Source organism: Ctenopharyngodon idella, chromosome 3 (assembly GCF_019924925.1).
Source record: "Ctenopharyngodon idella isolate HZGC_01 chromosome 3, HZGC01, whole genome shotgun sequence".
Classification (NCBI taxonomy): Eukaryota; Metazoa; Chordata; class Actinopteri; order Cypriniformes; family Xenocyprididae; genus Ctenopharyngodon; species Ctenopharyngodon idella.
The window spans coordinates 46,986,043-47,011,857 of NC_067222.1; the positions used below are offsets into that span (position 1 = coordinate 46,986,043).

At 37.1% G+C, this 25,815-nt stretch overlaps 1 protein-coding gene across 5 annotated transcripts; it reads left to right on the forward strand.

Moving 5' to 3' along the window:
• Positions 1 to 319: 319 nt before the first annotated feature.
• Positions 320 to 25,305, forward strand: mafga (v-maf avian musculoaponeurotic fibrosarcoma oncogene homolog Ga). 5 transcript variants are annotated; one of them, XM_051887408.1, is made up of 4 exons: positions 616 to 848; positions 16,786 to 16,859; positions 17,381 to 17,854; positions 18,244 to 25,305. In XM_051887408.1, the coding sequence occupies exons 1-3, from the start codon at positions 752 to 754 to the stop codon at positions 17,831 to 17,833; spliced, it is 624 nt and encodes a 207-aa protein (XP_051743368.1). In that variant the 5' UTR covers positions 616 to 751; the 3' UTR covers positions 17,834 to 17,854; positions 18,244 to 25,305. The 5 variants fall into 5 exon arrangements, with proteins under 5 accessions (XP_051743369.1, XP_051743368.1, XP_051743367.1 ...); XM_051887409.1 differs by lacking the exon at positions 616 to 848 and adding an exon at positions 320 to 476 and having other exon boundaries at positions 17,381 to 25,305; XM_051887407.1 differs by having other exon boundaries at positions 620 to 848; positions 17,381 to 25,305.
• Positions 25,306 to 25,815: the final 510 nt, after the last annotated feature.

The following is a 25,815-nucleotide window of genomic DNA, read 5'->3' on the forward strand; positions in this document are numbered from 1 at the left end:
TAATTTGTAATTTATTGTAGGCTATAAATGTATGAAAACAAAATGTAAATGTATCAAAACATCAAAAACTCAAAAAATCATTAATTAAGGATGCACATTTCCACCTAATGTAAAATATTACCATCTAACAAAGAGTTCACCACTATGTATTTTAATAAAAAATACGGGTTTTGGTACGTTGAGATATTACTTATAAAAGCATCCGTGTATCATAAATGATGAATTATTTAAAAACAAAAATGTATCATTTTAATGGTTAAAATTGTATTCAAGACTGCTCCTTTAAATGAGCGGTGTCGTAGATCCTTCATGAATGAAGCCACGTGATCAAACATCATATGACGTCTGATGATTTCAGTACAAGAGAAAGAGAATCCGAGCAATAATAACACATTTACACATCTGATTTCACTCAAACACACTTTGGGTTCTTTGCTCACTCTACACGCGCATAGAGAAAGACATCTGTTGTACTGGTGAGTCAACTCGATTATTGTTTCATGAAATGTGTGAGAATGTTGTTGTGCTGAGTGTGCATGCACGCCTCCACTTACTCTCATAACATAACTATATATCATATACCTGAAGTATCTCTATAAACGCACGTGCATTTATGATGTTTCACAACTGCAAACGAGCTGCTTTGTGTCGTAAACATATTTAATATGCGTGAGTGGAATCAGAGGCGCGCAGCCTATGGGGATTCCCTGTGTTGCTGTGAATTAGAGGTATTATAGTGACAGCTAGGGGGATGTGCAGAAATGTGTGGATAGGCGCGCGCGAGCACACACACACATCAGCACAAAGCTGCTGTTTCATCATAAGGGCGCTGTGCGTTTCAGCACCAGGTAGGGCGCGTGTGTTTGTCAATATGCGATGAAGCTGTATTCATAATATACATATATTCATATCTGATTGGGGGAATTGGTTCTTTTACTATCCAATTTTTCAGGTTGAGGTAAATATCGGAGTGAAAGAAGATTTAATATATTCGACAGATATTCAGATGGCTTTCCAGTAGGCATCATAAAGTGTATCGCTTTGTTGGTTCGAATTGGAGCGTAGATGCTGATTCATCATAATGCTGCTCGGTTCATGAATGTTTCTAGCTCAGGATCTACATTCCAAATTTGTCAGCGTGATGGTCATGTGCCATATAGTATGACATTTAAAAAGCAGATGATTTTTAGTGGGTCTCGTTTGCGAGAAACGATGTCTATTATTAGACGTTGCTGTGCGTTTATAGAGACCTTTAAAACCTGTTTGAATGCTTTTGTGTTTGTCAGAGTTTTAATTCTGTCAAATGTGATTTCCATTTTAAATGATAAAAATTTGATCATTGTATTGAGAATCATCTAAGGCTGCTTGTTTTTTTAATTTGCTTGCTGTTATAATATGATAACGCATAAAACATTTCACCGGAGCTGGTTTTTGTTGAGCATCTCCAGCACTCCCGACTGCCACAAGAATCTCTATTGAGCTGATGGTTAGAGACTGTAAAAAAAAAAGTGCCTAAAAGCTTTTTGAATATTGCTTATTACACAAGACTCTATACTCTGCATGTATTTTAGGATATATGCATGTACCTTATTTGATTTATGGATTTTTTTTTTACATTATAGGGGTTAGGCTAAATATTTAGACACAGCTCTAATCTGGCATATATGTATATATGTATTGGCTCCAAAAAAAAAAAAAAAAAAAACTGTTGCATTATTGCCCTGGAAAAAAATATTTCATTAAACACATTGACAACATGCCCAATAGTGTGGCATCTGTTGTCACACTGAGGTAAGCTGCCACAATGGAGCCTGTCATTAAACTGTCTAAAGGTTTTTTAGCAATACAATTATGACAATCATAATTCAAAATTATACATCATAATATAATTATAATGTGAAAAGTCAAATTGATGTAAAATATAAACTGTAATATCAGAAATATCAATCCATTTTTAGTCAACAAATGTTGTCATTTAAAACATTTTACAGTTTAAGTTGCCCTGACCTGCTAATTAAATGAAAAATGGCTTTGTCTTGAACACAGTTCAACCTTTTAGTCAACTGCCATTGTGGTTTTATTGCGCTCACTTGTTTACCCAACAGCTATTACAAAAATATGATGATATTATAATATTAGCTGGAGGACAGAACAAAAATAACAAGAATTATCCCAGGTTCAGAGGATTTTGAATGAGGTGCTTTTGCTTTTTGTGTAATACACATTCATGTGTTTGGACAAATTTGTGTAATATGACTTTAGACCTAATCAGCAATGACTTTGGGCAAGCCTAAATGTGCCTGGCATTTATAAGGATGCCCTTTTGTGTCATGAACCCCATCTAGCCGTATGTAATTGCACCTGCCGGAGCAGGTAGCAAGAACAGATGAGTGCCTTCATCAAGCAGCAGGGGTTTAGATGGTGGTTTTCATTTGAAAGATGTACCAGTTTAAATCATGCCTAGTTGAAATCCAGCTTTCCCTTTGTCTGTTATACAGGCTTTGACTGGTATTTCTGTTCAAAATGATCTACTATTCATTGGCTGAAGGTTTGCTAAGACAGGAGTTGATGCAACCTAAAGAAAGAGTTTAATGAGTGGAGGAGGTGCTCCTCAAATCTTACGTTTCTAATGCCATCTCTGCAGAAATTACAGTCCCCTAGTCCTTCGGTACAGCATTATCTGTTCTGGATGCAGCACTCAGGACTCCAGAAAAGATCAATGGGGTTTTTGGGGGGTGTTGGGAGGGGTGTCGATGATGAAACCCAGTGTAAGTGAGGGCGTTTTTTTTTTTTTTTATTATTTTCACCGCAGTTGTCTTTTCCTGCTGTTGCTATGCATTTTTTTTTTCTTTCTTTGAGACGTAACACTGTGCAAGAATGTTTTTTTTGTTTTTTTAAGTTTTATTCAAAGATGTTAATGTAGAGTACAATTAATGCAGCATAAGCCTGCATCAAAGAGCTCAAATTTAACAAACAATTAGGCTTGAAGACAAATAACTCTCACGGAAGTTTTATTATTTATGCCATTTCATATTGTATTCTAATTTTAACTAGTCTGGAATAAGACTGGAAATCATAAGTAATTTAACCATTTTGGTTTCTATATTCTAATTTTGGTTCCTTAATTTCAGTTCCTTAACTTTTCTCTTTCTTTCTGCCATGTACCATGTACTTTTACCATGTAGTATAAAGTAAATGAGTATATATACAGTCAAACCAAAAATTATTCAGACATTTTTTTTATATTTTTGATATATATATATATATATTTGATATATTTTATATTTTTACCAGTGGGTGCAGGGTATAGTTCATGTATCTAAGTGAGGATAGCAAAATAAAGTAAACTGTGACATATTATACCCAAAAATTATTCAAACACTTTGACCTGACCATGTTTTGCTTAAGTGTTATCTGACATAATTAAGATATATTTATTTATTTATTTATTTTTTGACACAGTTTAACTCTGAGATCATATTGTCATATTTTATTACCATTTTTTTTAAACTATAGTGAATAAACTGTATTAATGAATGAAATTAAATGTTCAAGGTGTCTGAATAAATTTTGGTTTGACTGTGTATATATATATATAATATATTACAGGTGCATCTCAATAAATTAGAATGTAGTGGAAAAGTTAATTTATTTCAGTAATTCAACTCAAATTGTGGAGCTTGTGTATTAAATAAATTCAATGCACACAGACTGAAGTACTTTAAGTCTTTGGTTCTTTTAATTGTGATGATTTTGGCTCACATTTAACAAAAACCCACCAATTCACTATCTTGATAAATTGGAATACTTCATAAGATCAATAAAAATTTTAAACAGAATGTCAGGCTTCTGAAAAGTATGTTCATTTCTATGTACTCAATACTTGGTTGGGCCTCCTTTTGCATGAATTACTGCATCAATGCGGCGTGGCATGGAGGCAATCAGCCTGTGGCACTGCTCAGGTGTAATGGAAGCCCAGGTTGCTTTGATAGCGGCCTTCAGGTCATCTGCATTGTTGGGTCTGGTGTCTGGTCATCTTCCTCTTGACAATACCCCATAGATTCTCTATGGGGTTCAGGTCAGGCGATTTTGATGGCCAGTCAAGCACAGTAACACTATGGTCATTGAACCAGCTTTTGGTACATTTGGCAGTGTGGGCAGGTGCCAGATCCTGCTGGAAAATGAAATCAACATCTCCATAAAACTTTGTCAGCAGAAGAAAGCATGACGTGCTCTAAAATTTCCTGGTAGATGGCTGCGTTGACTGTGGACTTCAGAAAACACAGTGGACCAACACCAGCAGATGACATGGCAGCCCAAATCATCACTCACTGTGGAAATTTCACACTGGACTTCAAGCAACATGGTTTCTGTGCATCTCCACTCTTCCTCCAGACTCTGGGACCTTGATTTCCAAATGAAATACAAAATTTACTTTCATCTGAAAAGAGGACTTTGGACCACTGAGCAACAGTCCAGTTCTTTTTCTCCTTAGCCCAGGTAAGACACTTCTGACGTTGTCTTTGGTTCAAGTGGCTTGGTACGTGGAATGTGACAGTTGTAGCCCATTTCCTGAAGACCTCTGTGTGGTGGCTCTTGATGCACTGACTCCAGCTTCAGTCCACTCCTTTTGAAGCTCTCCTAAGTTCTTAAATCGGCTTCGCCTGACAGTCTTCTCAAGAGTGCGACCATTCCTTTCATTTGTACACCTTTTCCTACCACACTTTTTCCTTCCAGTCAACTTTCCATGAATATGCTTTGGCACAGCACTCTGCGAACAGCCAGCTCTTTCAGCAATGACCCTCTGTGGCTTACCCTCATTGTAGAGGGTCTTGATGATCGTCTTCTGGACAACTGTCAAGTCAGCAGACTTCCCCATGACTGCTGTTGGAATTACTGACCTAAACCCAGTATTTATACCCTGAGAATGGTAATTTAATAGAACTTGAAATTAAATATTCTAATAATTTGAGATACTGATTTTTTTGAGCAGCAAGCTGTAATCATCAAAATGAAAACAAAAAAGTCTGGATATATTTTACTTTATGTCTTTTAAATCTAGAATATATTTAAGTTTTACTTTTTGAATGAAATTACAGAAGAAAAAAAAATAACTTTTTCATGATATTCTAATTTATTGAGATGCACCTGTATGTATGTATGTATGTGTGTGTGTGTGTGTGTGTGTGTGTGTGTATATATATATATATATATATATATATAATCAAAAGGGGTAAAGTAATAAAGGCCATTTCACATTTCACTTCACCTAATAGGCCTGTAGGTGGAGCATGGATTTCTATGATTTTGATGGCTTCATCAAACGGAAAATCAATAGAAAAACAGTGGCTCCTAATATTAATTCCAATAATTTCAAATATTAGCTTTTTACTTTCTGTTGTAGCACAGAGGTTGCATAAGTGCATTTGATCTCAAACAATAGCCTATGGTAGAGATTCATATTTGTATTTATTACAGTTTGTCACAGAGAACGTTCATTTGCAGATTTATTTGCTGCAAATTGAAGATGCACCCTCGTGAGGGAACACAGACTGGCTGTATTTCACAATATAGACATCACTAAACTTCAACATACATGTTTGTTGGTGATGAGATGTTTGTTGTTTGTTGGTGATTTGTTGCGCGTGAGTGTAGTTGTCAGATTGAGAAGATACAAGTAAAACTCTGGACAGAAAACGTATCCTTTTAAGAGAAAAGCTCTGTTCGGGGGATTCTCCTGACATCTGGCAACAAAGCAGGAAAAATAGTGGAGGTTTGTTACCAATGCAAGAAAGATAACAGAAATGTCAAATTGTCAAAGCCTTTTCGGGACAAATAACCAGTGGGCCAATATCACAACATTCAGAAAGGACTTACCTTTTTATTATTTCACCAAAGTCAGATTTTTTCCCTATAAGATGACCTCTTTAGCTGGGCAACAGGTCATTCAAACTTGTTTAATAAAGGCGGTGTTTTAGCTTGATTTGTCTGTTTGCCTAAAATCAGGTGTTTTCCCTTTAAGTCCTGTTCTCCTTGTGTCCTTCTGTCTTGTGTCCTTCTGTGCTCTTTTTTTCTAACAGTGTTCTAGTACATTTGATTTGTTTGATAACTCAGGTTTTTGGCCCTGCCATTTAATATTTACCACTTTGCTCAAGTCCAAACTTGTGCCCTGTATTTAACTCTGGAAAGAAATGTTTGCTTATAGTTTATAAAAGCTTTTTTGCATTCCAAACCTTACCCATGTGTACCCTGCAAAATCAATACAGCATTAGAAAGAGACTCTAATCTTTTTTACAATGTTTGAGGGTGACTCCAAATGTCAATAATGAATCTACCTTTCATTGAGCTCACAAATTTAATCTCTTCACAAAAGTTGGGCTCCATTGTGTTTAAAGCTGACTGACTTTGAGAGAATACTTCTCATGATTGTCTTGGCTACCCCCACTTCTCTATCACTGTCTATCTATCAACAGTGCTACCATTGGGTTATTGACTGTTAATGGTGCATCGTCGCTTCTTCACTGCTGAAACTTCAGAATAATTTGCATCTCCTTTTCACGCTCTGAATAGCCGCTAGTTTATGGCTTCCCTGCCCTCTGCACATAAATTGATGCCCATCTCGAAGAAACACAACCCCAGCCATCAGCCGAGTCTGATTTTTAATTTGCAGTTAAATGGTGCTCGACACACAGAGCTTGTTTGATAATTGACTTGACTCTGTTGAAGGGAGAGATGATTAGGTCTGCATAAAACTACTCGTTTCCTCTTCTTCTTTTTTTCTTTTCTGGTTGTACTTGATGAAGAAGATCAGAAAGAGGTGCTGATCATGCATGAAATTAAATGCAGGGTTTCTAAAGGCAGTGGCAGTCTTCATTAAGGAGCATCAGGGCTTCCGAGAGGTCAGCAGGTTAGAAAATGACTTGCATGTACATTAGTAGCTTTCCCTAAAATTTACGAGACTGTCTATTTCCATAATGATCATTCACTGTACTTCTTGCCAGCTGTATTCTGTATCATGGGCAGCACTAGGGGTGGGCTAATGGGGCTTAAAGGCATTTGTTACCCAAAAAATTCTGTCATCATTAACTCACCCTCATGTCATTCCAAAACTGTATGATTTCCTTTCTTCTTTGTAAAAAGGAAGATATTTTGAGGGGGGAAAACAATTGTCCGTAGTCCAAACAATGGAATTCAATGTTCACCAAAACGTTTTGGTTACCAACATTGTTCAAAATACCTTCTTTTGTGTCTTCAGAAGAAAGAAATGCATACTGCTTTGAAACAACGATGAGTGTGAGTAAATTATGACAGAATTTTGATTTTGAGTGAACCACCCCTTTTAAGCCATGAATGTTTTAGTAAAGCCCAGAATATCTGTTACATATCTGTTACAAAGTTTTCATTTCAGGTAATTTTTGTTACAAGTAAAATCATTCAGAGCTGAAATTGGTTTGTAATGTTGCACATAAAAAAACACTCATTTAAGTGGTTTCAAAAAAATGATTTCTTTGTCTTGAAAACATTTAATACTTTTATCTTTTTGTATGACTTAATGAATAAGGAAATCCCTAGAACTAGTACATGTAAGATATAAAATAACTTAAAACATGACTTGGCAAAAGACTAAATCTTGAGACTTTAGGCTTGACCTTGAAAGACTTGACGTGGAATTGCAGATGTTTCATATTTCAGTATGTCGTTCTCTCTGTACTTTGCAAACACTAGTGTCTGGCTTGGATCTGCCATTGTTTGGACAATCACTGGTAGTCCCATCCTGAAGTGCTGACATTGACTGAGCCAGAAATGTACATGCCAGATCACTCAAACGAACTGAGCAATATTTTGAAAGTGGCACAGTGTTTACACCCTTCAGAAAGTCACCCTACAAATGGCTTTCATAGTAAGGGCCTCATGGAATCTGTGCATGCAGAACTCCGCTGGAAGCACAGCAGATTTACACCAAGTTCTTAACGCGCCCCATCTTGGTGTGTTAGTTTATTAAATATTTTGGTTTATTTGAATGTTCTTTCATTTACTTTAAAAAGCAGGGAAGTGATTTTTCCATATTAATATGGATTTCCGTATTTTCTGATCTGGAAAGTATGACCCACGTGAATTGCGTAAATCTGAGAAAAGAATGTTTGGGGGTGGGGATGTATGGGCTGGTTACTGTATGATGATTGAAATCACGAAATGGCCTTAAAGGGATAGTTCACCCCAAAAATGAAAATTATCCCATGAATTACTCACCCTCAAGCCATCCTAGGTGTATATAGCTATCTTCTTTCAGACGAACACAATCAGAGATATATTTAAAAATATCCTTAGTCCTCCAAGGTTTATAATGGTTGTGAATGAAGGGGGGGCCGTGTTTTGAAGTCAAAAATAATGCATCCATCCATAAAAAAAAAAATTAATCCATATGATTCCAGGGGGTTAATAAAGGTCTTCTGAAGCGATGCATTTTTGTAAGAAAAATATCCACATTTAAAACTTTATAAATTCAAATAACTAGCTTCCGGAGGACGACTATTCATCGAGGATTGTGTTCATCTGAAAGAAGATAGTTATATACACCTAGGATGGCTTGAGGGTGAGTAAATCATGGGATAATTTTCATTTTTGGGTGAACTATCCCTTTAAACAATTACTAAATGTGTAAACTGCAAAATGTTACATATTCTAATGCATTCATGCATGGATTCTTATCCCTGATCTAGTCATGGATAAAGCCTAAGTCAAATGAGAGTAAAAATTAGCGTTGAAATAGTGTTACTTGCCAGTTGCCCGGTAACTTTTTAATGAATATTGGCAATACATTGATGCCAGAATGTGATATGGTTTAGTGCAATCATGAAATTGCAGCAGATGTGATGTATTTATATAAATATATAGTCTGACACGCTGCATGTTTCAGAGTAAAGCACAGCACTTTGTTCATTTTCAGTTTCTATTCACACTAAATGCAAATGCTGCATGTTTGAGTCGCTTTTGCATTTGGGAGCGCAACCAACCATCTTCCCAAATTTATGTGAATCGTTTATAAATCTGTTGTTATCAACAAAGAGAGGCGTTAAGGTCTTCCTGCATTTTTTTCCGCCAAAATAAAAGCTTAATGGTTTAATTTTCGAAAACAATGAAATTAGGGCCATACTAACCATAAATGTTAGTATTGTAATTTTACAGTTGTTCTGTAAAATAAAATAAAATAATAATAATAGTTATTATTTTATTATTATTATTATTATAACAATTCTATTAATACTTTATATAATAGTATAAATACTACTATAATACTTTAATTCTATTAATATAAAAAACATGTATTATAATATATTATTATTATATTATGATTGTTTTTTTAATTTTACAGTATAGTATGTATTATTGCAATAGTAAGATATTTCTTTATCAATTTAATAAAATAAATATTTTTAATAATAATAATTTTGTGCTGTCAGGTTTTCTTTTTCCTTTTCTTTTTTTTTTCTTTAGCTGATCGCATGCATGAAAACACATGTAGTATAAGCTATGTTTGAATAACCTGTTTAAAAACCTGTTTAAATACATTTCACAGACTTTCTCTGAAAATCAGCACAGGAAATTCAGAAAGTCTGCATATTCTTTTTGGACCTGCTTATTGTTGACTCTAGACATTAACCTGAGATAGAAGAAAGTATTTTAATAAAAACAAGCATTTTAAGTATCACTTTTAAAAGTTTACACCTTTAAATGGAAACAACTTTGTTGGAGCCATGGTTTGAGTATGGTTTATATTAACATTACATATTATACATCAGCATGAAAAATTTATCAAAAGACTTGTCTTGAAGAATTCTTTCTAGTTTAAACCAGACATTCTAACTGAAATCTACTCAAACAGCTTCTGCATGCACACAGTGTTATATATTTCAAATGTAACATGAAAATCCTAATCAAATTCAAATTGTGTTAAAACTACGAAGAAAATATAATGGCTAAGTAATGACTTATTATTCATTAATGTGCTTATTATGTGGCAATTTACAAAATTACACTTATTTCAACTCATATTTATGTTTCATGATCCTTGATTTATTATGTGAGGAGCAATCATGGAGTGAGAGACACACACCAGAACACTTATGTAGGAAAATGGGATAGTGGTCAATTTAGTGGTTTTATGCTCATTATAAAGAAATACTTAAAAAAAAAAAAAAAAACGTATTCCAGAGAGCTGTGTAGTATCTTCAGGAGCAGTGAAATTAGCTTGTTTTATTTTATTGGTAGGTCACATTGTGCTTTAGAGGACAGGTAAATGGGGCAGGTCGGTGTTTCTTTAGCATAGCCCGGCCTAATGGCATCCATCTGTGGACTAGTCCCTGAGGCCTCGGTAAAGGAAGGCAATCAGTAACACATGACACAGGGACACAAGGCCACAGCGCTTTTGTTGGCTCAGCATTTATCATATGTATGTATACTGTAATTTATGTATCATTGCATCATTGCACCCTCTAAATTTATGAATGCTGCCAGGCTTTGAAGGTTGGAAATGATTGCTCTAGTCATTTAAGTTCAGCTACACAACTTCCTAATTGGTGCCTTGGTTGGGGTCCTTGCTGAGATCAGGGGTTTTTACCCTTCGTTTTGCAAGCTAGCCCAAATGTGCTGAGGATGCATTTTTTCACAAGGCTGCCAACCCCCATGTTCCCTTGCTCTATTTCTTCTTTGTTTCTCCTTCTCTCTGTCTCTCTCCATTTCTTCACCTGCCCTCTTTTAATGCCTTCACTCAGCATTTTCTGTTTTCCTATGGATCTGATCAGCTCTGATTTGTTCTTTTCAGTGGTTCAACGGTCTACTGTCCGCTTTCTTAAGTCTGACATCATGCATCAGCATTTTCAGGTTCAAGCGTTCTTTCAGATTCCCAAAGCAAACAACAAACGGTCTAATATACACTGTACTATAATACTACAGAGAAAAAAATCCTAATCCTAACCTTTATCTTGGTGTTGCGGGTGCCGTGAGCCTGCATGGAGACTGTAGTGTACACCTTGAGAGTAATCAACACAACTACTAAATGAATACAGTCTGGTGCTGCTGTCCTGAAACTGCTGTCACATGCAGCGTTGCAGTTCTGCAGTTAGATATATCTCACAGCAGCAGGAATATCAAGTTGTTGTCACTTTAAGACTAATGCACGGACCCAATATACTGATACTGTACACGTGTTGTCTTTCTTTACTTTTTATGTTCACTTAAGCAATAACCGACTGTTTATGAGGATACTCGCCAAGATGGGCATTTTGACATAGTTCTGTGTGGATATGTCCATTCAAGCGCAAGAAGACGTGAAAGAGAACTCAATTTAGTATTCGCACCAGTCTTAATTTCGTTGACAAATAATTTTCGTCAACAACATTTTTTCACGAATGAAAACGAGACGACTGAATAAAAATGCGTTTTGAATGACTAAAACTATGACTAAAATCTACTCTAATTTTCATCAACAAATAAAAACAAGATGAAAATGATAGAGAGGGATGATTTGGGAAGATATCCAGTCAGGACTGCTGTCCTGTGTGGAAGATGCGCACATTTGAAGTGTAACGTGCTGATCTAACGGGGGGAAAGCGGCGCTGTTACATGCTCTACAGGCTCGCGCAGCAGCACTTCAGACTACTTCGCAATTAATGAATAGCGCACATTTATGCCAAGTGATTGCTTATAAGGTAATGTTGATGAATTATGACGTTTACTACATTATGTTTATATGGTAATATGTTTTAGACGTTTGTAAGCATGCATATTTTATCTCCCTCATCTGAGCTTAAATGAGCAGCCTGCTACAATGCAGACTGCAGACCTTACAGAATAAGAGTCACAGTATATTTCGGGATGGTTTATAATTAATATTTTTTCCTGGTCATTATTAGGTCATTTGTTTACACAAAATAACAATGTGTAAAAATACACAATAAAACAGCTTATAAAACTTCACATAAAAGCACACAAAACTTCTCACACAGCGCACCAGTGCTGAATTCAGTTCTCTTTCACATCTTCTTGTGCTTGAATATTTAAATTGGCAAGGCATAAAAACACGTGCAACTGATAAACTTTAGTGACCATGCATTGTTGGCCCAATCATGACAGTTTCTTCGACTGTCAGGAACGTCTTTCACGTGGAAAGGCGCACCTGCATCCGTCATGTTAAGCACTGAATGAATAACAGTGACCCTATTGTAACATGGCGCAAGGGGAATAAGAGGATGACACCTAGTGGAGAATAAGATTCATGTTATTTAGATATTATGTTCAATGATTGCTGAAATAAATACAGAAAAAAGATAGATTCATGGATTTTGAGAAGCAATATCGAATAAACCACATTTAAAAAAAAAAAAGATTAAAGGTGCAATATGGAAGATTTTTGCAGTAAAATATCTAAAAAACCACTTGGCCAGTGTTATATATTTTGTTCACTTGAGTACTTACAATATCCCAAATGTTTCCAACTATTTGTAAATCGTGAGAAAATTGCAATTTTAACCAAGGCTCCAGGACGTGTGAGGAGTCGCCTCTGTCAATTACGTCATACCCACGTTACCCTCGGTTTCTGGTTTTATTTTGTAAAAACCATGGAAACACCAAAGACGCTTTAATATTTACATGTTTTGATAGACAAGGGAACAACTGTTTGGTTACATTTATAGACAGAAAACTAATTATTGTTATATAGCTCAACACGTTTAGTCTTATTGTTTAAATCTAATTTTCTTGATTTTTTTTTTTTTTTTTTTTTTTTTTTTTTTTTTTGCGAGTACCATGCTTTACCATGCCTCAGAGAAAAACACTATTTTGTCAAGTAGCTAACGTAGCATAATGAGATGCAGCTTTATTTTTAGTAATAGTGATACAGAATTTTCTCCGTCATACAATACGTTTTAAAATTAATTGCATGCCATTTATCAACACAAGCCATCCAGCATTTAATATGATATTCTAAAATCGATCTATCTTACTGCAGTGTGTCTCAAACAAGTGTCCCACAGCCGCCGAGCGAACGCACAGAGTAACATTATAACATTATTTTCAACATTCTCAAATGTATCTAATATGATAAACAGAGCTGCGTTACCTCATACTCATGACCGGAAAAGCAGAAGCGGCGCCGGCGACTGTGGCATAATAAAAGTTCCGCTGCTCGTGAGGCGTGTGTTGCGCAATCGCTCCAGCGGCCTCGTTCAGCTCCCACAACACTCGGTCCTGCTCTGCTTCATACTACAGTAACGTTAATAATCACATCAATGAACATAATTTCTTCCTGAGACCTATCCCGATTGTTTCCACCGGCTGTGATGTGAAGACCACATGTCCCAAGATTCCGCGCTCAAACTTGCCATCATCAAGCTACGCCTTTGTTTTGAATAGGCCTCTAGCAACCTCTAGCGGACAGAAATATTACATATTGCACCTTTAATCAAATTATTTTTTTTTTTTTTTTGCCCAGCCCTAATAATCAGGTGTGGGTAATCTACTAACAACACAGATGCAGCAAATTAAAAATAAAGTGGTTTGGCAAATGTGTCAGAATAATGACTTCTCTCCCTTCTTTCACACACTCTCTGTTGTTCTCAACTTATAGTAAATTTGGCATTAAGTTGGGTATGGCTATAAACTGTTGTTTCTCTGAAACTAATAAAAGAATCTTATTATGCATTAAACAAAAATGATTATTTGTTTTTAACTGGCAACAGCTATGTAACATTAATGTAAATTAGTCATATAACACACAGCATGGCCCACCCTTCTTTCACCTGTGGAAATCATTTAATCAAAAGCACACGGTTAGAACAGTGTTTTTAAAGTTTTACCAATACATTGCTCACTTCCCAAACCATCATCAGAATAACTTTAAGCAATGTCGAATACAGAGTTCAAACATGATGGAAAAAGATTGAACTATCATGCATGCATTCACTTGTACATTAACAGCTGAATGTTGTATTACAAATACAGTGGGTACGGAAAGTATTCAGACCCCCTTAAATTTTTCACTCTTTGTTATATTGCAGCCATTTGCTAAAATCATTTAAGTTAATTTTTTTCCTCATTAATGTACACACAGCACCCCATATTGACAGAAAAACACAGAATTGTTGACATTTTTGCAGATTTATTAAAAAAGAAAAACTGAAATATCACATGGTCATAAGTATACAGACCCTTTGCTGTGACACTCATATATTTAACTCAGGTGCTGTCCATTTCTTCTGATCATCCTTGAGATGGTTCTACACCTTCATTTGAGTCCAGCTGTGTTTGATTATACTGATTGGACTTGATTAGGTAAGCCATACACCTGTCTATATAAGACCTTACAGCTCACAGTGCATGTCAGAGCAAATGAGAATCATGAGGTCAAAGGAACTGCCTGAAGAGCTCAGAGACAGAATTGTGGCAAGGCACAGATCTGGCCAAGGTTACAAAAAAATTTCTGCTGCACTTAAGGTTCCTAAGAGCACAGTGGCCTCCATAATCCTTAAATGGAAGACGTTTGGGACGACCAGAACCCTTCCTAGAGCTGGCCGTCCGGCCAAACTGAGCTATCGGGGGAGAAGAGCCTTGGTGAGAGAGGTAAAGAAGAACCCAAAGATCACTGTGGCTGAGCTCCAGAGATGCAGTCGGGAGATGGGAGAAAGTTGTAGAAAGTCAACCATCACTGCAGCCCTCCACCAGTCGGGGCTTTATGGCAGAGTGGCCCGACGGAAGCCTCTCCTCAGTGCAAGACACATGAAAGCCCGCATGGAAGGACTCCAAGATGGTGAGAAATAAGATTCTCTGGTCTGATGAGACCAAGATAGAACTTTTTGGCCTTAATTCTAAGCGGTATGTGTGGAGAAAACCAGGCACTGCTCATCACCTGTCCAATACAGTCCCAACAGTGAAGCATGGTGGTGGCAGCATCATGCTGTGGGGGTGTTTTTCAGCTGCAGGGACAGGACGACTGGTTGCAATCGAGGGAAAGATGAATGCGGCCAAGTACAGGGATATCCTGGACGAAAACCTTCTCCAGAGTGCTCAGGACCTCAGACTGGGCCGAAGGTTTACCTTCCAACAAGACAATGACCCTAAGCACACAGCTAAAATAACGAAGGAGTGGCTTCACAACAACTCTGTGACTGTTCTTGAATGGCCCAGCCAGAGCCCTGACTTAAACCCAATTGAGCATCTCTGGAGAGACCTAAAAATGGCTGTCCACCAACGTTTACCATCCAACCTGACAGAACTGGAGAGAATCTGCAAGGAGGAATGGCAGAGGATCCCCAAATCCAGGTGTGAAAAACTTGTTGCATCTTTCCCAAAAAGACTCATGGCTGTATTAGATCAAAAGGGTGCTTCTACTAAATACTGAGCAAAGGGTCTGAATACTTAGGACCATGTGATATTTCAGTTTTTCTTTTTTAATAAATCTGCAAAAATGTCAACAATTCTGTGTTTTTCTGTCAATATGGGGTGCTGTGTGTACATTAATGAGGAAAAAAAAAATGAACTTAAATGATTTTAGCAAATGGCTGCAATATAACAAAGAGTGAAAAATTTAAGGGGGTCTGAATACTTTCCGTACCCACTGTAGCTGTCACTGAGAATACTCTCTGGAAGTATGAAATGGATGTGTTGTAGTTTCTATCAGTTATAAGTTTTCCAAACAAGGTTATGAATGGATTTGGATGGATTCTTGTGGCCTCTGTTTGTTTCAGCTAACACTTATGCATCCAAAAGGTCCTAAGGAATTTGTATGGTGGTCCGGGCCTAAACCTTAGGAATTAGTCTCAAGATGGGTGAAGGGCAGAAACTGCCTGTGGACCAATGAGAAGTCCTGTCTTTCCCAGGCTTGATACTTGGGGTCTTCTCCTTACCCTCTAAGAGATGTCTGTCACTTGTCCTAGCATCCTTATTTGATGGCGTAGGACATTTGTTTGTGCTAGTCCATCAAGACCCAATAAGATGACACAAACCTTTCTCCACTGGTGCAGTCAGAGAGGAGCCCCATCATAAAGCTGGGCCCTGGAATGTGCCATAAGCCACTGAACCAGCAGAAGGTGTGTATGTGTGTGTAGAGAAAAGTATGTCTGATCGATGCTGCTGTCTCTGCCTGTGTGACAACAACCCCACTGTGACACATCTGCTTCAATTTCATCCCCACATGCTTCTCTCAGGAATGTTTAAAAATTAATTCACAATGGGTAAATTCTTGGTACTTCAGTTTTCTGTGTATTGTTGCTTTCAATTGTTATCATCCCAGATGGCAGCAGTTTGGTGCTTCTGAGACACTTCTGGTTGTTTGCAGTAACGACTTTTTATTGCTGTGCCTTGTCGGTTACAACCCTATGGTTTTGTCTCTGTGTTTTGGTTGTTTAGTTGTTTTGGGAGTGTCTGTATGTGTGTGTCCAGAAATGACGTCTCATTGGCTCCTGCAGGCTCCTGATGCTGCATCCTTATTGGTGCAGCAGCGTTCAGCCATACTTAAAAAAAAAAAAAAAAAAAAAAAAAAAAATTCATATGCTCCAGTTTTATGTGTTCTGGCCAGAAAGTTAGCAAGGAGTGTTTGATTATGTAGTGCAAAGTTTGTGTAAAGAGACTGTTTAGAGAGATAGTGTGTTTATAGAGATTGAATTGAGATTGTGTTTTTTACGCCCCAACTTTTGAATACAATTATGACCTTGATGATCAACTCCTGTGTGTCTACCCTCCAGACTGAGAAACATTTGTCTGACCATCGTGAACTCTCTGTTGTATTGACAGACCTGTCGAGCAGGGCAGAGGAGAGCGGCTCTCGTGGTATGACTACTACAAACAAGGGAAACAAAGCACTGAAGGTATGTGATGTTTCAAATGAAAGTGTCTCCAAATCTAAATTCAAAGCTTAAGACAGCAATAGAAAAGTATTAAATCACATAATAAATCACATTTTCTTTTGTTAACAGAAATGTAGCTACCATGAACTAACAATGTGCAATATTTTTTATTATATATCTTTGTTAATATTAGTTAATAAAACAATTATTCAGTGTTCATTCATGTTAGTGCATGTTAACAAATTCAAATGCAAATGTTGTTTTAAAAATGTATTAGTAAACATTGAATTTAACATTAATTAAGGTTAACAAACTGTTCATTGTAAGTTCATGTATTGGTGTTATCTTATGGAACCTTATTCTAAAATGTTACCCTTCATCTTCTCTGATAAATACATTTACTGGGCATGTGCTGAATAAGGCACATCACTGTAGCTTGTTTGATGTTTAGAACCATTACAATTGCCCCCAGTCTCCCCTGCCCTCCCTTCCCTCCCTTCCCTTGCTTCCCTCGTGATCTCGTCCCTTGCGGTTGTCTGCAGGTGAAGCGAGAGCCAGGTGAGAATGGCACGAGTCTCACGGATGATGAGCTGGTGTCCATGTCTGTGCGAGAGCTGAACCAGCACTTGCGCGGTCTGACCAAAGAGGAAATCTTGCAGTTGAAACAGCGGCGGCGCACACTCAAAAACCGTGGCTATGCCGCCAGCTGCCGCGTCAAACGTGTCACGCAAAAGGAGGAGCTGGAGAAACAGAAGGCAGAGCTTCAGCAAGAGGTGGAGAAGCTCGCCTCGGAGAACGCCAGCATGAAAGTGGAGCTTGATGTGCTGCGCTCCAAATATGAGGCTCTCCAGAGTTTTGCCAGAACTGTGGCCCGCAGCCCTGTGGCCGGTGCCAGGGGCCCAATCACATCTGTCATAGGGCCCCTCATACCAGGCAAAGTGGCCACTACCAGCGTCATCACTATTGTCAAGACCAAAACAGAAGCACGGTCTTAATGCACAAATGGGGAGCATTTTGTAAGTATATTGGTTGGCGTATCCATCAGGCACAGGTTTACTCATGCTATGATACGAGGTGATAACATTCAGCAAGATCTGCTCTGTGACTATAAAAATATAAACAGACAACTCTAAAATCTCTCAGAAAAAAAATGATAAAGGACATAACATACTCAAAGAGTGCATTTCTTTTTAGAGATTAATCTGTAAATTTCAACCCTTGTGGTTAATGAACAACAATTTTTATCAACATTTCATTAATCAGAATATTACGCAGACTTGAGCTTAACCCAAAAATTATTTTTAAATTTGTCATTTAGTCACCATCATTTGGTACTAAACTCCTATTACTTGGTCCATAGAACACAAAAGGAGAAGTTTTTGTGCTGGGTTTTTTTCCCATACAGAGAAAGCATACATTGACCAGAGAAGGTCAAGCAGAAAATCACACTTCACCATGTAAACAACCTGTGATTGAAGACACAAGAACTGATGCCATTTGTCACTGACATCAAACCTGATGAGGTACGTCTTGGCACACCAAATTCAAATATGTGCAGTGGTCCTATGTCCTACCCGAACCCAACAATCATAAATTCATTTAAATAAAGATAAACCCAACCCAAGCCAGTCCCAATAAAATTAGACCCAAGGCTGACCCGATGGCATTTTTTTCAAACCCGAATGTAACAGAGGCAGAACACCAGTGGCTAGTGGTAACTTTTTCAACCTGGTATGACACAGACCAAAATCAAAGATGACAAAGAAGAAACACATGTAGCTTTTAAAGTATGCCCATCTTCTTATTTGTTGATGAAGTTCATTCTCCAACCCCTCTTTGTAACATTTACGTTAGCTAAATTAAGCCATGTTCCAGATAAAGTGGCCTATACTTCAAAAATTTGCAGAATATGTTTTCGTGGATTTCACACATTGTTTTGTTTGAGGAAAAACAAGAAATTATACAGTTATGGCTTAAATGTTTATGATTAGTTTTGCATCAACTGCATTTAGATGGCTTTTTGCAATACCTGCCAACACTTAATAATTTTTCCGCTTGGGCGAGCAATTCCAATTAGATAAACCGCTTGCAAGCTTTACGTTGCACATAAAATGACAATATTAATGTTAATATTAATAAGCAAATCCCTGCACTCATTCTTTCAAATGCCTCAGGTATTGCAAAGTGCAGTTATATGGATCTGCTGCTGCACACGTTAGGACGGTTTGGTAATTTACACACAAGAAGCACGGACTGACAGAGAACATAGAAGAAGGGGATGGTAACATTCTCGTAGAATTATTTAATATGTATTTCTTTTACATAATAAAATATTGTTAAGCACACAAAACAAATAATAGAAATTTGGCATATTTTAAGTCTTCTCGGGTCTATTCAGCGAAAGCACATTTATTTAAAAAACTAAAATCAGACCCAACCCATGTCCAAGGTACTCGTCAAAGTTTTGGACCCAAACCCGCTTGAATCTCGGGTCGGACCTCGGGTTTTTGAATCAAAGTGAACCCATGAAGACCTTTAATGTGCTTGCAGAAATTCGAGAGCTGCAGCAGAGGGCGAGATTGTCAATGAATAACGATTTGAATTTGGGTGTGTTCCTTATGGAAAACTATCATATGTCTTGAGAAGACTTGGAATGTAATGCAGAAGTCATATCCTTTATATGGTACTTTTTTATGTGAGACATGGTAACTATATGCTCTCATTGTATGGAAAAGAGTCTGGACATTCTGATAAATCTCTTATTTTTGTGTTGACAACCTGTATGACTAACTTTGAATGATGTCACAAGTTTTTGGGTTAACTTTAGCTCCAACTTGAGTCACCTGTGCTTGATATTGTCCACTGACTGATATACTGAGGGGAAAAACTAAATATATTCACTGTTCTATCAGAAATGGTATAAGAAATAAGGATCTTGTAATTCACAAAGCAAGCAAAACTTATTTTCTGTTATCAAATTTCTTTCCTGTTGAGTTCAATTCCATTTAGTGGAATGATGTTTACAAGTTATATTCTGAGGAATATGACCAGGAGAGGCAATAAACTACTGTATTTATGCATGTGAGAGCAGAGGCCCTGTTAAAATGTCTGGCAGGTGATGTTCATCTTTTGCAGACATGAGTTATGGGAGAGCCTATCCTTAAAAACATCGCAAAGAGGAGGCATTTATTTGCATTTAGAAAATATTTGAAGTTGGTAAACCGTGTTGGTAAAAGTGTTGATCATAACTTTGTTCAGAGTCGTAGAGCTGTAGTTTTGTTGTTCTGTGCTTTGTATGGATGGGCTGGTCGCATTTAATTTCCAGAAGCAGCCCAGCACAGGCTTTATTGTTGAATCGTTAGCTAATGATCTCTGATGTCTTACTCCAACTAAAATCTTTGTTGTTTTTCTTGCTGGAAAACAGAAAAAAACTGTTATTTATATGAACAAAAAATAGTTTGATATCAATTTTGCAATTGTACCAAAAGTGGCTTATTATTGAAGTCTGATTGCTTTTCTAGTAAATAGACACGTGCAACGGGGTAGCGCGTGGCGTACTGTGTATGTGGTCAGGTGACAGTGTTGTTCACTGTGTAAGTGTCCTGCTGTATTCTTTAAATGAATATTATGACGTAATATAGATGATGTACAGAAGCCAGTCATTCATATTGGCTCCTTCCATATCTCTGTAATGAAGATGTGTTGCGCACAGAACATCTGGGTTTTGTTGAATGATAAAACTTCCAGCTTTACTGCAGCTGACTATAACAAACACAGTGTGGCGCTTCATAACAGTGCATAGTCAGTTTGTGGTTCTCTTCCAGCACAGGCAGTTTGGCAAAACACAATTTATCTGTGTTTTGGGACAACATTTGAACAAGAATAGCAAGAACTAAATTTAAATAATCTGCAAAGTGATGAAGTTGTGGATCTGTTCCAAAACCTAGTGAACTGACCAGCATTTTAACACCATGTCTACGCTGGACGCGACAGTTGGTGTTTCGTGCCACACTGCAACAGCTTGATTCTGTATACACCGGATGCGACAAAGCAACTGCAAATCCATTTGTTCTTCATGTCAGAACTTAAGTAGCGCAAACACTTGAAGTACGACAGAAATAGAACGGAACATCAGTTTACTGTCGGAAATTTGTAGTGTCGCACTGCATCCAGTGTAGACAGCATCACTGATTATAATGGGTTCTATCTGCTTTTGTGTCTGTTGTAGACACTGTGTAGAGCGTCATATGTGCTTCCCCAACATGAAGACTGAGACGTGCTATCTGGGTTACTTGGTATCTTTTTGAACAAAGGTGTCTGCTAAAGAGCACTTAATCTGGAAAACATCTGTTGTGTACAAACATCTAATAAACATCTTAGAAAAAGCAGTTTTACATATATTCTAAATCATAAACATCTTTAAGACATTTTCTAAATGTCTATTCAACATCTGACAGGAAACGTCTTGCAGATGAGCAAACACGTGCAACAAAAATGACAACAAATTGCAGATGTAAATGTAGCCATCAAATAAACGTCTCCATGATGTACGTGTGCTATCAGGCAAGGAAGCATTGCATGTGTCCTTCACAAACAGGTAACCAGCTCACTGAAAAATTAAAGAAATCTATCCATCCATTCTCCAAAGCGCTCGTCTTATGTAGGGTTGCAGGGATGCCGGAGCCTTTCCCAGCATCTCGGGTCAGATAGGCAGGGAAACAAAAACACCCTAAATGTCAGTTATAAATAGCCAATACTTGCTGAGGGAAATATGCAGAAGAAAAATACAGTAGAGGGGGACTTTTATCCACTGGGAGTTGATTTGATTGTGGAGGGGCTGAAAATGAAAGAGGAACAGGAAAGTTATTACATTTAGTAACTGTAATCATTGCTAAAATGTGTGTATAGAAATAATCCAAAAGGGATTGTTTACCCAATATTTGTTTGTGGTATGTGTGGTTTTTTTTTTCTTTCTATTGAATTTGACTGAGTACAGTGTTTGCCTCCCATGTAGAATGTCACTTCAGTACAGATCAGTTCAAGAATCCGTTTTAGATAGATTGCTGCCTACTGGTAAGTCTGGTAGCAGACAGCAAGGCATTCCTTCACTAGGTTTTGGAACAGAGCTATAATATATTATAAGAATATTGATTGTCAACCCTGTCTTGCTCATGTTCTGGATCTGATGTTGACTCTTGATTCAGAGCAGAACTACGTACAGGCGTTTGAAATAAGCTTCATGAGATTTCTCTGTGAGATGATCAGGGTAAGTGAAATGCACTAATGAAATGGACTTATTTTGATATGCTCTTCCCTACTGTTTTCTCAGGACAAATGTTCAGTGTAATATAAAAAAGTTGCAGAAGTATTTCAACTTATAGCCCTGATGTGTGTCACAGCTGTGAATCTGAAAGGATAAGTGAGGGGAAATGGAATAAACTCTCTGGCATGGCAAAGCGTTAAAGACCCTGAGAAATTTCAGGTCACTGCAGTTGATCTAAATTGATAGTTTACCCGCAAATGAAACCTGTGTCATACAGTTATAGTTATAATAGTAGTGTAGAAGTAGAAGTTATAATAGTAGTGTGTATGACTTGTGCCTCTATATTCCAAGTCATCTGAGGCTATACAATGAAATTTAAGTAATTTATTCTCTGCACATCCCTCCCCTCAAACAGTCAAGTCACCTTATTTCCATTGCGCTTTATACTGTACAGATTGTTTCAAAGCAGCTTTACAGGGATAAACAGGAAAATAATGATCAATGATGCAAATTGAATTAAATTCTTATGTAAATCATTTCTAAAACGACAATAGAATTATTATTCAGCTAAAATCAGTTCAGTGTTAATTCAGTTTGTTTCAATAACTGTGCAAAGATCATCAATGTGATCAACTCAGCTATAAAGCAGGTCTGGGGAAAACAGTGATGTCAACATCAGTGCAGTCAAATCAATAATGTTGCCGAATATGAAGTAAATAAGCAGAAAAATGTACAGACAGCAAAACAAAGGATTCAGTGTGATTAAAAAAACCTGGGGTCAGTTGCATAAACTAGTCTTAGAAGTTACAAGAAACTGCTTGCCTCTGATCTCGATCACCCTGGTGGGGCTTATTTTGCAGTCATGACTGGCAACACAAGGGCAAGTAATAATGACAGCTTTCATTTATGGATGAACTATTTCTTTAAGATAAAAATGAAGAGATTGAAACTGATTCACTGTGACATGAATGCACTGCCCTCTTGCCTCACCTCAGCTCCGCCTCACATCACAGATTCAAGGCCACACCAATCAGTATTTCAGTAGTCTGAAAACATTTCCTGCAGCACACGTTTTCAGCATATAGGACATATTCTTTCAGCAGTTTGATGACTGTTGTTAGAGTTCATTGCTCACATAATGCACTCGCCACATTCACTCTGTCTGAAAAGCAGCTTTTTGGAGTTTTTCTCTTGAGGTTTCCTGCACACTATTTTCACACAGCACTTCTCTGTGGTGTTTAATGTAGTTCTTGAATAAGTGCCACACTGTACCCTTATGTGCACAAAGTGTTGATTTTTTTTTTTTTTTAGACAGATGATGTTTGTGGTAGTTTGTATTTTAGCACTATTGTAAAATTACTGCTAAGGAGAAAGATATTTCACTGAGATACAGTCACTGCTGTGAAGGTAAATGTTCTGTAAGTGTGTTTATTAGCTCTGTTCCAAACCCTAGTATCCTAATGCATCATAGGCACATTCCTGACTCTGTTTCAAGAGGTAGGCAGCAACATTATGCCTTCAAATGCAACCTGTTCTGGCCAAATTGTATAGCAGTATTGCATACAGTATATCTAGTCCCAGAATGTATTTTGACAAGCTCAGTCAAAAATGAATCAGATGATGGACATACTTCATACTTAAAGCATACTTTTGTTTCATTCACTATCGAAAAGTATAGATAAACATACTTGTGGATGCTTAGTAACATTCACACAAAACGCATTTTTTTCATTCCACAGCGCTACTTTTCCATTGTTTTTCTATAAACGTGTGCTAGACGGATGTGACCATTGCGCTTGCATCTTTTGCAGTGTCTCACGCACAACACGGCATTCTAAGAACGCAGTACCCGAGCTAAAAGAAGTTCTGAACTTCTAACACAGTGTCTACACTAGACACGAGCTGCGCAACAGAAGCAGATAGAACCCATTATAATCAGTGATGCTGTCTACACTGGATGTGGCATGATGCAACACGACAAATCCCAGACAAAAAAAAATGATGCCTCATTCTATTTCTGACGTACTTCACGCGCTCACGCTACTTCTGACACGAGAACAAATGGATTTGCAACTGTTGTTTTGTCACATCCAGTGTAGACAGCCTCAAGCTTTTGCGGCCCCAGTCTAAACATGGTGTAACTGTCAGGGATTTGTTGTATCTCATCACGTCCAGTGTAAACAGCATTACTGATTGGGTTCTATTGTGTTTTGTAGCATCCAGTTTAGAAATGGTGTAAAGGGGCCATTCGCACAGAACACATTTATGCTTTGAAAAACACAATACGCAAGCAGTGGAATTTGTTTTTTTAAAACATCTTTTAACTTGAGTACCCTGGTTTTTTTTTTTTTTTTTTTTATAATGGCGTGCCATGCGCGAGACACAAAAGATGTGAGCGCAACTGTCAAACTTGTCCGTCTAGTGCGTGTTTACATAGAAGAACAATAGAAAAGTGGGAAAGGCCCTTATGTCAAAATCAATTGTATCTACAGACTCTTGTGCACTTACTGTGAGAAGCACTATTTGTGTCAAACCAGTAACAATAAAATGCTCCATTTCAGTTAACATGCCTGTAAGCAGGTGACATGGAAGCTCACTAAGTTTTGGGACAGAGCTATTGACATTGCTACTATATTATTGTCTTGTGACTATATTAATTTAACGTTAGGCTATGCAATTGGTCCTGCCATTGTTTTAATGTGTCTTGGTTCATCAATGAATCCTATTAAAAAGCAACATTTTTTTCAGTCAGCACATTAATGGCAATGTTATCAAGCTTTAGGCTAATAGTTCATCACATTGTTTGTTTGGAAAGCAAGTGACTGTACAGGTTTTTATATTTGACACTAGATTTGTGGGTCATCAAATAAAGCTATGAAATGTGAGTTTATGATTGGTGAACATTGATAGAATATGTTTTGGTTATTTTATCAATGGGTTATAATAAGATATTACAGTACTTTGTATGAAACACAGTAACACATTGGGTGAATTGTAACTATTTATTAATTAAATTGTTGTACTTTTTTGCATTCTATAGATACAACACTGTATTCCTATTTAATGACTGTGGATTTGAACCATGCAGTTAACCATTTCTCAGATGTGGCTAATTTATTGATGTACTGTTGTATATAATGTATGTTTGTTGAATTACAGCTTCTTTTATTTTGTATATGACCAATAAAATGTTTTGAGAAAGAATCAGAACTTCAGGCACCCATAATAATTTAAATAATTTTTAATATACATTGTGTGTGTGTGTGTGTGTGTGTAATATAAATATATATATATATATATATATATATATATATATATATAATTTCTCTTGAATTGTCATTAGAGAAATTTGTTACCCAATTCAAGAAAAATGATGATTATATTTCATCTAATAATAAAATACATTTTGGGTTATTTTCCATGGCATTGTCATTGACCCAAATAAACCAGTGGGGAAGGCTTATTGCTGTTCGTCTTGGTTTAAGGAGACTGCTATCATTTAGATGGCACAATTTCTCTCTCTGTGATCCAAAAAAAGATGTCAGTTGACCTAGTTCAAGCAACCTCTGAGAACATATTTTTGGCCTGACGTGAGTAAAACATTGGAGTCATGAGCGATGTTGAGGTGCGTCTGTCCTAAATTTGGGTTGGTAGCATACAAGGCAATTTTTCCCTCTATCTTTAGAAGCCCAAAGATTCTTTCAAAAAGAGAAA

Excerpts from the sequence above, each read along its gene's own strand:
- mafga (XM_051887408.1), top strand. The coding sequence starts at position 752 with ATGTGCAGAAATGTGTGGATAGGCGCGCGCGAGCACACACACACATCA. Across the intron at positions 849-16,785 it reads GCTGTGCGTTTCAGCACCAG|ACCTGTCGAGCAGGGCAGAG; the intron begins GTAGGGCGCGTG and ends TTGTATTGACAG. Across the intron at positions 16,860-17,380 it reads AGGGAAACAAAGCACTGAAG|GTGAAGCGAGAGCCAGGTGA; the intron begins GTATGTGATGTT and ends GGTTGTCTGCAG.